The sequence below is a fragment of the Nomia melanderi genome, chromosome 10 (genome assembly GCF_051020985.1).
Source record: "Nomia melanderi isolate GNS246 chromosome 10, iyNomMela1, whole genome shotgun sequence".
NCBI classification, from domain to species: domain Eukaryota; kingdom Metazoa; phylum Arthropoda; class Insecta; order Hymenoptera; family Halictidae; genus Nomia; species Nomia melanderi.
The window spans coordinates 9,172,083-9,185,023 of record NC_135008.1 but is presented as its reverse complement, the minus strand read 5'-3'; the positions used below and the strand labels follow the sequence as shown (position 1 = coordinate 9,185,023).

At 39.5% G+C, this 12,941-nt stretch overlaps 1 protein-coding gene across 2 annotated transcripts in view; it reads right to left on the bottom strand.

The window, feature by feature from the left end:
- The window catches only part of Fkbp14 (peptidyl-prolyl cis-trans isomerase Fkb14), a 110,140-nt gene that overhangs the window by 2,609 nt on the left and 94,590 nt on the right, over nt 1–12,941 (bottom strand). The window contains exons 2-3 of one of the 2 annotated variants that reach the window (XM_031982960.2): nt 9,725–9,888; nt 1,027–1,151 (exon numbers count right to left, since the gene is read on the bottom strand). In XM_031982960.2, the coding sequence (XP_031838820.1) occupies nt 1,027–1,151; nt 9,725–9,888 (289 nt within the window). The remainder of the gene's footprint in view (nt 1–1,026; nt 1,152–9,724; nt 9,889–12,941) is intronic. The other variant, XM_031982961.2, reaches the window with a different exon arrangement.

Here is a 12,941-nt window from a genome sequence, read left to right as displayed (position 1 = left end):
CTTTACATTATTCTTAAGTTACTTATGATTTGTCTAGAGTTAAAAATCATTGTTACACTAAATACTCAAGGGATACCTTAATATGATATACATTTTTAGAATTTGTTAATTTGCGTGCGCATGCGTGCATGTATTTACAAGATAAGGAACGTTTCTATACTGTAGCTTATTAATGGAACAAATCACGGGGCATTACCTTAATTACGTCAATACATATATATTCATGGAACAATGAAAGTACAATTACGGTAAATTTTTGTTTAATTTTTAGCGGCACACGTTCAGAATTTATTAATCAGTACAATTCGCGACGTATCGCAGCGATTAAAGGAAAGGTATCATCACAGATGAGAATGCTAAAAACATAGAATACGATGGCAATGTTCGGATTACGAAAAAAAGAACGCGTTCAATTTGCGCGCAAAATCTGCAGACGTTAATCCCATTGTACTTGTACGCGTAGATAAACCTGTCGACCCGGGGCGCAGCGATTGGCCTGTCCTTTGATTCGCTCGGCAAAAATATTTTGATACGCCAAACGAAGCCGATAAACCAAACTAAACGTCGGCGAACGAAACTGATACGAACGTGGAAAAATATTAGCCCGCAAAGTTACACTTCCATTTTACTGTGACCGTAATTCACTCAACGTTGAATTTCGAATATCCTTGTTCCCCCCGTAAAGATAAAAGAAAGCGTTTCATTAACAAAAAGCATTGGACAAGAACTGTTACCTGAAATTGTCAAAGTCTACATGATATACACGATCTTAACTATGAAGTTCGACTCCTTTAATTAGAAGCAAAAAATAATGTCGGGCATTGTTAATGGCACCAGACGAAATTTCCTAATTGCGTGCTTTGAGGTCCTCGTAATTAAAAACGGTCGGTCGTTAGCGAAGTTAACGCGCATCTAATTACACGCTCGTGGGTTAGGAAGTTTGAACGTTTATCAAACATTTAGGTCCGAGTGTGGTCACCGTCACCTGAAGCGACCCTCAGAAAAGAAAATCGAAAATGATCTTGCCATTGCTCTCACCTCCTCGCGGGACAATTGGTTGTCGTGGTCGGTGTCGATCTCCTTGAACACGTTGGTGCTTGGCGGCGAGTCGCTGATGTTGATCAGCTCAACATCGAACAACAGCGTCGCGCCTGAAATCAGAAATACGTAATCGTTAAACTCGCAACGGTGTACTAGGCTTCTCTGTACGGTTTCTTTTTTTTTCTCTCTTTTCTCGTATATGACGCTATTTTTTTATTGCCTCATATTTCACCGCGCGTGAAATTACACGTTTCGCACTCAACGTCAATGTAAAAATTATATTCACCGTTTTAACGATCGAACGTCGAGCGCGTCGCGTCGATGAGATTTTGTAATTACCCGTTTCCAGCGGCGCGAGTTTCGAATAATACCGCGAAATGAAACGTTAAATTAAACAATTTATTTCTCGCTAATTACGTCGAGCCCCGGCTACGATCCGCGCTTTTTATTGTAGTTCTCCGAGCGTCGACCGTAAAACGCTGTAATAATCGCACCCCCTACCCTTTCAGGCCGCTAGCCGGCTGGGAATTAATATGACGCGCGAACGCAGCGAATAATCGGTCCCCGTCCAATGTCGTTAACTTTCTTTCCGCTTTCTAGCCGCTGGGAACTTTGAACAATGTGTGCACAAGCTGATGGGAGCATTCGATTTAAACCGGCGCGGTGCGTCTAGGAAGAACCGCTTCCACGGATGGCGTCGAAAGCGGGATGAAAGTCGAGTTTATTAGACCGATTTCCTCGGCGGCGAGTGTCGAATTTCAGTGTGTTAATTTTATATGAAATGTAAATACTGAATGTAATAGAGATAATACAAGTATACGTAAATATAAGTAAGTAAATTAAGTGAATTTTACATTAAATGCAAGTAATGGATGTAATATAATATAAATGTATAGAAAATAAATGAAATGAATTTTCGATCAAACATAAGTAAATGTAAGTGAATTAATTGAATGCGTTTTAAATCAAATATAGTAAATTTACCATCGTTGGAAGTGTAAAAGGAAAATGAAGAGAATAACGTTGCATAAATTAAATGCGTAAGAATCGTAAGAACCGAGAATTCGATTGTTGACTTTGTCTCATGAAGAATATAGGCGATTTGATATAATTCTTTACTTTCTGAATCATTTCGTTACGTAGGTAATAATTATTAATATCATTCTGGCAGAGGAAAGAAAGCAATAGATTAATTCCATATGTAAATACATTCACGGTAAAAGTTTAATATTCATGAGCGCGGAATATTATTTTCCATGGGTCGTTTCGAGTCGTGGAATATCTAATTAAGAATTTTCGCCACATGCATGAACCATCGTTATAAATAAACTGCGAATCTTCCTACAAAATCGACATTTTAAATATACCTATAATTGGAAAACGGAATTACGATAATAAATCAGTTCTCCTAAAAGATGTGAAGAATGTATTTTCCATAATTCGTACATCTTCTCGTGTACATTCTATGTAGTTTTGGATTACCAAATTTCTCACGAACGCCTGAAAACTCGCAGTTTAATTATGAAGCAGGCGGTTGATCACCGGTGGTTACCGATTTACGAACAACGCTGCTAAAACACATCCTGAACTAGGAACCGATGAGAAGAGGGGAGACGGTCTTCTGGAGTTCCTGATTTTCCATTATGTTTCACCGACCCGTGGGGCAGAGGACACGCGACGACCGCATTGATTGCCCGAAACCCAATAAAAATCCAATACGTCTCTGTCAGTGCTGACGAAAGACGATTCCCGCGGCTTTTCTGTTATTTGCCCGTCGACTATCTATGAGTCTACCCCCACCCTGCGCCCGTACACGGACAGGGTGAATAACATGTCCGGCGATTGGACCCTGTATCGATGACGTATGACGGACCCCTTGCCGGTGACATTTACTGCCGATCGTGAGTCATTCCGCCCGAACGAACGACGACGAAGAATATCGACGAAAAATTGATTAACGTCACTCGTTCCCGGCCAGAAGAATGATAACGCAATTAAACAGCGAATCGAATGCATTTTTAACCCGTAGGAATGTGTGCCGTGATATTCCGCTTAGGGCGATGATAGGTTCGATGAAAACGGTTCTATAAAAAATGTTCACATCGCAGCCGGCTTTCTTTGATATATAGTATTTCGTTAGAATGAATATTTCTTGTGCGTGGCATTCGTATAACCGGAAACGTCGAAATAAATTGTAGAAAACTAAGTTTCCACTTGCAGTAACATGAACCTTCCATTCATAATCTAAATTACATTCACTCATAGAAATATTACATAACACTGCGATGCAGAAAATGATAAACGAAATACTTTGAATTTTCGGTATTAACATTTGAAACCCCTATCGAAATAAGTCGCTCAGAAGCCTTGCTCCAGAAACAAAAAATTGAGGAAATTAATGGCATCTGAAATTATTCTACAAACATATTCAGAAGCTTCACAAAAGAAGTGCTTCCTGACCTAGAAAAAAACGAAGAAACGAGTAAATCCGAATAACTAGAAAGGATATCACTTATTCCATTGAAATGTACAAAAATCAGAGAATATAAAAAAAATGGATTTAACCGCATTGGCTACCGAGCGACTGAAATGTTATTTCAGTAGCTCACCACGTGTAGTTTCGCCCGTCACGCCGAACGGAATAAAATAAACAATTGGTCGTTGATCGAATCATTCGGCCCGCTAAGGGCGGATCAACGTTACAGCGACCGGCGAATTTTTTCCCGGTTCCGGGCGGCATTGATAGGGGCTCGAAATGGCAAATCGAATCTCCGGCGTACGCGTCCGATTCGCGCGCACACGCGTGTGCTCGATATCAATTATGGAGAGGGTCCCACAGCGATTAAGCCGGCCCTAATGAAATATGCCGGCCAATAATTCACTACTTATACGAGCGCGATTAATGCGGCGGACAACGTTCCCGCGCTCGAGAGCAACGAGCCTCGTTTCCCGTTCGGAAAATCGAATCAGGCAATGGCTGAACGTCGCAGGAAGTTTCTCGCTGTCGTTGCTCGCGACATCGACGTCGAACGGACTCAAAATTCGTTTTTCTTCGCGCGCAATTTCCTCCAACACCGTGCCGCCGCTCGCTGTCGGCCGAGAAACTATGTTTCGTTCTGGGTCCCGACTGGATATGTTTTCCACGCTTCACCCTTACGTTGATTGCACTTCGCCAGAATTGATCAAGGTGTTAGCCGTCAGCCCGTCGTGGTATCAGACCTGTGATAAAAACTTTAACTCTGCGCTCGACGTTTCTTTTGCTATTTGTGGTCTTTATAAATCACTCTTTGTATGAGTGTGAGCAATATCTGGCAGGGTGAAAGCATGAAAGTATAAGAGGATAAGATAGCTTGAAATTAGGATGTGAAAACTGAGTACTGTTTCTAGCCGCGAGGCTGAAAATAAGGAAAGTATATATAACTCACTTTTTGTAACTCGTATGAAAAGCAATTATACATGAATCATATTAGACAAGATTTAATATTGATTATCGGAGCTTGCAATGCTGTTTTATAAAACGAAGGAACGACTATGTTTGACGCACACATGAATAGAAATAGGGATGAGACTGTTTTAGAAAATAGTTAACGATACATCATTTCCTGTGAGTCCAATTAGTAGACAATTATAAGGCAAGCGTTTAGGTACTGGAGCAGGAAGCCAGCGAAATAATGTAGAAATTAATTATTCCGTTGCTGTCCGAGGAACGAAACATCGATAAAGGAACGAGTTCGAATGAAATTGTGTTCAGCCTTCCGGCTGCCCGGTGCAATTGAAAATTATCCGCCGAGAGCACGACTGTGTTTATTCGTTACATCGCTTGTATAATTACTTCGCGTCTCGCGTTGAAAATTGATTAGAAATTCATTGATTCCCTTAACAGTTCGAAGAGTTAGTAAATAATCCCTGATAAGCGAAATTAGATGTTCGATGCTCTTTGCGGATCAACGCGAGGATCCGCATCATTGCGCAATTTCGAAACGCAGAGCCCTGCGGCTCGATCATCGAGCATTGGGAGGCCGACTGGTAACGTAATTCGCGCAAGCACGTCGAATTGGGGCGTATTATCCGATTTGCAATAGGTAATCGGATCAACCGGGCTTAAAAAATTGAATAATGTTCAAGCGAAAAAATTCGTTTCCTCCCTCTAATCCCTTGACTGTATAATTACGCCAGCGGTGAGCGATTTGCAAAGATACGTGGCGAAAACCGATGAAAAACGCTGCCGGCTACGAGTTAACGAACTTCGACAAATATCGCGGCAGATGCGCAAACATTTCTGGATGAATAATTTCTTTTCCGCTCGTCGTTCTCTCCTCTTCCTCTTTTTTCCAAGTAAAGCTACCAGAAAACTCGTCTTGCCTGGTGAAGAAGTTAATTAACCATAAAACGCGTAAACCGCATTTACCTCGGCCCAAGCGGCAAAGCCCTCGAACATTGTAACTTCTCATTAGACGTTCTTCCGCAACAAAGAACCGCAGACACGGCACGCCTCGACCTACAAACACTATGAAAAATTTCTCACCGTGCCTGGAGACTATTGCTGTTTTCGTTATCCTTTTCTGTCGATCCTCAAGTACAAGCTTCGGATATTAAAAACAAGAGATATCCCTTGCCTTTGAAGATGTATTAAGTTCAAAGAACTGCCTCCGAAAAATTGATATTAATTAAATACCAGTAGCACAGTGCTATTAGTAATATCAATTACTATTAATTATTAATTCCAGCAATTGCAATATAGTTAATCTACGAATATTTCAAAGAAATTTCTTCTCTCGAGAACTCAGGAATAGTAGGTCACGATTATTTCGTTCAATAAAATGTTATTAATAATACTATTCATTACTAATTATCAATATCAATAATAGTAACACCAGTACTTAATAAATCCAATAACATTTCACAAAACCTTTCCCCCCGACAACTCGAAAGTAATAGGTACACCACTAATATACTAAGCCGCTCAATGATCGACAGCGTTCAATAAAAAGAGAAATCCCGTTCGCGACAGTTTAATAGAATTCGACGCATCTCTACTTACTCTCTTCAAAACCATCCGCGGGACTCAATGGTTCCCAAAGGGGAAACGAACGAGGCTTGCCGCCGGAATCGATACAAAAGGGATCGTTAGTAACAAAATCGGGAACGAGCAAAAAAAAAAAAAAGAAGGGAGGGAAGAAAGACGAGGTTGGAAAAAAAGGAAGGAAAAAATGCAATTGCATGGAAGTCCAATAAAGCGTCAACCATTAAATTGAGCACCGCTATCCGAGTCCGGCTTTCGGCCGGATCAACATCGACTGGCGCGACGCTCATTTTTTCGGGAGCCTGTGTTAGATAAATCGCGAGCCCGCCGCGCGATCCGCGTATATCTTTCGCTGAAAGTGTTCCGCAGCTTTATGGAGAGCGCTACCTTTTGTCTCCGCGCGAGCGCGGCCATTGTTCCGCGGGAAGAATACATTTGGCAGCCGATAAACGGATTCGGTAATGATTGAGGACGTTTCCGTAATCGTTCGCGGAAGCCGACCGGATTTTTCCACCGAGCCTATAACTCTTCCCCTTGTTTTTCCAAATCAAGATGGCCGCGACAAACGTTTTTTCGTTGTTTCAGCTGCTAACCGGAGCGCAACGGAGACTGGTGGCTCGTGGATCCTTTGACGACGGAGATTGATTGACACGTTGAACGCCATACGGGGTCACCGGTGATGGAATCGAATTACTACAGTTCACTGAATTAAACGATGATTATTTGAAAACATTTCTACATTATAAATAATGCTATCTAATGCGGTGACATTCAGCTGGATGAACGTGTAACAATAATAACGCAATTCAATGAAATGATTTGATATTATATTTTTCCCATTTTGGGTATTCTACTTTATAAAATCGTGTAGCATTCAACGTGTTAAAGTATAATTAGCAAATGAAGCCAGATTATATATATCAGATGTTTAACCGTTTGGCCCTCTATATTTTTCTATCAATGCAGAGAATGCGATGTAGGTTTATGCATTGATCCATGTTTTAGAATATATTACACACAAATTGATTATTAAATCGTTTTCGTCATTCTTTGATTACGTACAGCAGTTTATATTATCTTCATTAGCATTATGTTAAAATTGTAAATTAAATTTATTGCTGATTATAAATTTTGGATCTTTTTCTTTGTATTCAAGTACCAATTGAAATTCAGGGAATGTGCAGTTTGGTCAGTGGACAACTAATCGCAGAGACTGGCATAGGAATTTCGCGCCGACTGTATTGATGGTTCTCCGCGAGCGTGCGCCGCAGTCAAAGGGTTAAATAACAGAGAAGAAGGAAATTGTGTGCTGGTATCTTGCTATTTGAGTAATTAAGTAATTTGTTTGCGACTTACTGTTAGAATGTGTAGGTTTGACATCGACAAAATGTTAACATTCGTCTGCAAAGGGTAAAAATTGTGGCTGCAGCTTTCGAGGTATACATATATACTGTAAATACAGCGTATTCGGTATATTTACACTATATTGGATACAACATAAAAATTATGGTAGAAATTACAAAACAAATTATATGTGAAAGATATCATTTGCTATCGATGAAGTTAAAATTAGAAGTGCTGCAGTTCTGCAGCGCTTTTGCGCGATTTACGCTTGAACATAGGTACAGTATCAAAAAAAAAGGAAAACTAAAAATATTGTTTTACAATATCATGTTTGTAGTTCTATGGCGTTCATTGTATTCTATTGGAAACGAAATATTCAACTTCAAATTTTTACAATGGCTTTTCAAGAAACTTTAGACGAGAATGAAATTTGGTAACGGTTTTATGGAGTGTCTATTAATAAATTTGAACTGCCAATTTTGTGGGGAAGTTGAAATATAATAACGAAAGTGAATAATGAATTCAATGTTATACGGGAGAGGGTTTTTGGGAATACAAAATGAATGTAACTAGCCAGGAAATGACGTGGCCACGTCAACGGCTGCTTACGCGTGAAATTTTTAATAACAGAGGACAATGGGTTTTTATTGTGTTTTTCTATAGCCGTTAACTACTATTGTGCTCGCTCGGCAAACAGTTATTGTTTCACCATTGGTAGAACGATAAATTGCGCGTAAATATTATTTTTTCATATGAGAGAAATGTCCGTTCAATTAACGATTTCAATAGAATATAGCCGGTGGCGTTGCGGAACTATTTCACTTTCGTTGAGGTTCATTGAAGCGTCGTCATTGCAGAGTTTCGAGTTACTCTAAGCGAAATGGGGAATTAATTTAAATAATATCGACGGTCTGATAAAAATGGTTTTACCTTTGGAGACCACAGTTGGTACTCGAATTCGAATAATAAAGATAGGTTTACAGACGTTTATTGTGCGGTTTGTGTTCTGTTATTCCTGGAGAAACTGATATTCCTCCGTTTAGATCTTTGAAATTAGGAATTTAAAAATAGACTATTCAGGTAACATATTCGTATAATTGCATGAATCAAAATCAATGCAAATATTTGCCAAATAACGGTTATAAAATTCAATCTGTCGAACTGATGGATTTTGAAAATCTAGTGATAAAAACGGTTGGTCTCTATCTTATGAACGTTAGCACATTACAAATTCAATTTCGCGCTTACTGCAATAACATAGCGTTCAAACGGAAGAGTAACGTTTAAAGTAAAATCAAATTTAATGAGACATTGGTACAGAAACGCCAACAGTATTTTCTCTGTAAATAGGAGCGTACCCTTCTGCTTCTTCCATGTTTTCTTTTCATCCGTCTCTGTTAATAATGATTAAAGAAAATCTCGCGGCCTCGCAAATGTTGAACTTTATCCTCAATTCATTTCGATCCTGCGATCTAATTAAAAATTTTATTTCATCGATGGTCCAGAGTTATTCGATTTTAAACTTATTTGTATTCTAAAAATGAAAACCGATCGTTTCAAAGATGCAATAACCTCCAATAATGGTATAGAAGCGAAATTTCTCTCTAGAGTGCAACGAATGCTTGATTTTAAAATAAATATGAAATTTCAGTTATTGTTCGGGAATTTACATATAATATTGATTTATAAATACTCATTTAAACGATTGATACCTTGTATTATTCTCGTTCATTATTATTTATATAATATTTTCTCCGAAATAATAAAAAATATATATAAGTATTTAAATCCTCTTAATAACATATCATTTTATTGTCTACCATCTAGAAATACCTCGGAAGATATGTATTTTCAAAAACACTCATCAAAATTCACACAATTTTCTTAAGAAATAAAGATAACTTCACGTCTTTTCCATAATTTATTGTATAATGTATTTTGTTTAGCGTAAAAGGCATTTATTTTTTGTGTAAATCAGCATATAAAAATCAATTACATATGAAAAGGATAAAAAAGTTAGGTTACGCTAGAGTCCTAAGAAGATTTACCTCTTGCGTTGAAATTTAATTTAGAGATTTGACAAATCTTGCGCGAAGAATTTTGATTTCACCTATTTCACGCTGATATATACACTAATTTTGTTTATTAATCATTCTGTATAAAATGATACATTTCAGAGTAACATAGTACACCTAACGCGACTAGACTATCGATGCGTGTAAGATATTATTGGCTACTTTGGAACAGAAATAATCTGGTCGTGCGTGACACGTCTTTTCAGCGCAGGAGGTTAAACAAGAAGGAAGAGAATCTTACCTCCAGGAATTACGTTTCCGGCACCCTTCTCGCCGTAACCAAGCGCCGGCGGTATGGTCAACTTCCTCTTTTCGCCCACGCACATATCAACCAATCCCTGGTCCCAGCCTTTAATAACTTGGCCGACTCCCAGCTGGAATGTGAACGGCTGATCTCTGTCCAAACTGTAACAGACAATAAACGGGTACCTTTTAAATACTGTCCCGTCGGAATGTGATCGTTTCGAAACCTCCGTGCTTCCGGAACCTCGGATTAAACGGTCCCACGATATCGTTTCTTTATAATACATTCTACTCCATTTGCATGTATCCTAAAAAAAGACTGCAGTTTTTGATACTGAACTGAAATTGAAATAATTTGTGGAACGATAGTCAAACAGCAATTCAATCCGTTTATCTATTCCCTTTACGATAAAACCTTTCAAATATAGTAAAACTGTATATGGTACATAAAATGAATAAAAAGCGTATTTCTTCGCTTTCATCGTCGTTTTTATCGAGTATCCCAGCTCTGCAGTAAACGTGCCCCAAGGCAATAATTCGTAATAGACGCGTAAAATGATCGTTAAGTCAAGAATACAATCGAAAATTTATTTCTGTATTTTTCGACCCTGATTTCATCTGGAATCAGCTTTTTCTGATTCAAGAAAAATCGAAAATGAGGATTTTCGCAGTGGTTAATATTAATTGGTGCAGATTAAACTTTCATGTTGAAAATACTAAATTTGCTTACGCTCTATTATTTCAGCATTCGATATACAAGTTGCCAGAATTTACAGGTTTTGTATACATTGCGCATTCTTCGCCGCAAAGGGTTAAGCGAAGAGACAAGCGGGAATGAGGTATCGATGTAAATTCCGGGAACACCGAAACACGCTGAATTCGCGGTGAATTTCAAGGTCTTTCAGGCGGGAAACAACGCAGAGCTGTCTATCGCGCGATATTTCCCGTGAAAAGGGTCGCGCCGCGAAAGTGTCAATCTATCGCAGTCTCGTGAAATCGAGTTCGCGTATGCCAGTCGACAGCTTCACACGCGCCGGGACCGAAAATTGACGAGTTCATCGGTCGACTGACGCTCGAAGACCAAGAGCATTGGTGCCCGTGCGGAACGGCACGCCCTAGGAGAATGGGAATTTAGCGAGAACCGTCTGGAACAGCTTGACGCGTGAAGCTTGTAAAAAAAATGAAGTAAAACAGATGGAGGCAGTTACCGTGGAAAATACATGCGCAATTATAAAACTCATTACAAAAGATCCGCTTTGGAATTTCTAACAAATAAATTTGAATGTTTAAATCGAAATAATTTCTCCCTTAAAACACGAACGTTTCTTCTTTAGCGAATGATAAGTCAATTTTAATCTAAAATAGAAAAGTAAAACTTAAACTAGACAGAAAGCTTCCGAATAGCTTGAAGCCGATTATAATAAGAACACCGACATCGAATAAAATTATTCCATAATAATTGCTCTTATAATAAATTAATTAGCATCCAAACAACAGTGTAACTTAAGTATTGCGACACGAAATAATTTATCTCTGATATCAAAGAATAAGAGGCACACAGAGAGCTCAAGCTTCTCGCAGTAGTCAACGCGTTCAAACCAAATTTCCGAAAAAATATGTGAAATGTACAATATGCGCTAACCTTTGCCCTGTGCCATTACAAAAAATACCGGCCGGATGTGCGTTAAGAAAGTTTAGGACGGAAAGTCGATACAGAGGAACGCGGACACGTTCCCGGGGTTGTTTGAGGCGTCTCGGCGCGCGGCGTCTCTTGCCACGGGCTTCGCAGGGGTTACGGCGACGTCGGACGCACACGCGAATGCGGATGAAGTTCCGAGTGCAACGAGTAACTACGACGTGCCGCGCAGAGAATCTCAAGCAGCGTCTACGTTGATATGCAGATATGTACGTCGCCGCGGTCGGATGTACATATCCGCGTGTGCGCGCCTGTCTCCGTATAATTTTTAATATTTAATCTTTACGAGCCGCTCGACCACCGCAATGCTAATTTATAACGACGCCGGTAATCACTAGTCGCGGATTCTATCTTGTGGATCGATAGCTTGAAGACTTGAAACTCGAAGTCTTTTTTGGGAATTTTTTATTTAGTACAAATGGAATGATTTTTCCTAGGTATAATTGGAGGCAAATAATTATAGGAGGAAAATAATTTAGGGAATATTATTGTGCTCGTTGCCTCCCTGCCGCTTTTTAGCCTCTTTCATCTGATTCATTTTTATATTGATAACTTATGAGAATATTGTTATTTATTAAGATGAACTAGAAATTTTTGTAAAATCATTTCAGAAATGTTTTATTCGGTGCTTTCGTTGTGAGAAGGGTTGGGAAGTTACTTTGTTGTATTGGAGACGTCCCACGCGTTGTTTTTCTTGTTAAAAGGATCCAGATGGGTATCAATGGATCAACGTTGCGTCATTTTAATATATACACCAAGATTCCGAACTGAGAAAAATACGATCGTTCCAAGATCAACAAAAGATTCGAACTCAGAATAGTCAAAGACGATCGTTCCAAAGTTAATCAAAGTTTCGAACGTGAAATGAGTTATCGGTGATCATTTTAAAATCAACCAAAAATTCAAGCTCGAAATGGGTCAACGAGGATCGTTCCGAAATCAACCAAAAATTCGAACACGAAACAGATCAACGACGACCATTCCAAAATCAAAAAAAGCAGAAAGCGGGGAAACGAGAAACAGAAAGAAACAGCAGAACGTAAAGGAATCATCGCGCGCGGCTTTCACCGCGGGATCTCTAGTGCGGTCACGTCCAGCACATTACCATCAAACGTACATACTTAACGTCCGTCAGATATGGCCATGCTCCCGGGAGGCCCCCGTAAACATGAATCACGCGAACACCATAAAACCCCGATGTGCGCCTGGTGCGCGTAGTGTCCGGACGGAATAAAAGTGGGTCGCACCCGAACGGTTCCCATTTATTCTCGATTTTACGTCGCGCCTTTAATTCCTCGTTAAACCGATCAGCAAACTAACGATCGTGACACGGGTCCAGGCAAAGCTGCGTGCCGCCATTGTCGCATACTCTCACCCGGAGATAGAATGAAACTGTTGAAATTTTTAGTTACAAGGGTTCGTCGATTATCCGAATAATAATAGGTAATCTCAAGAATAGATTGTTGGAACAGACCATCAGCCGCGCATGAAGACTGTGTAAGAATGTTTGTATTTTGGA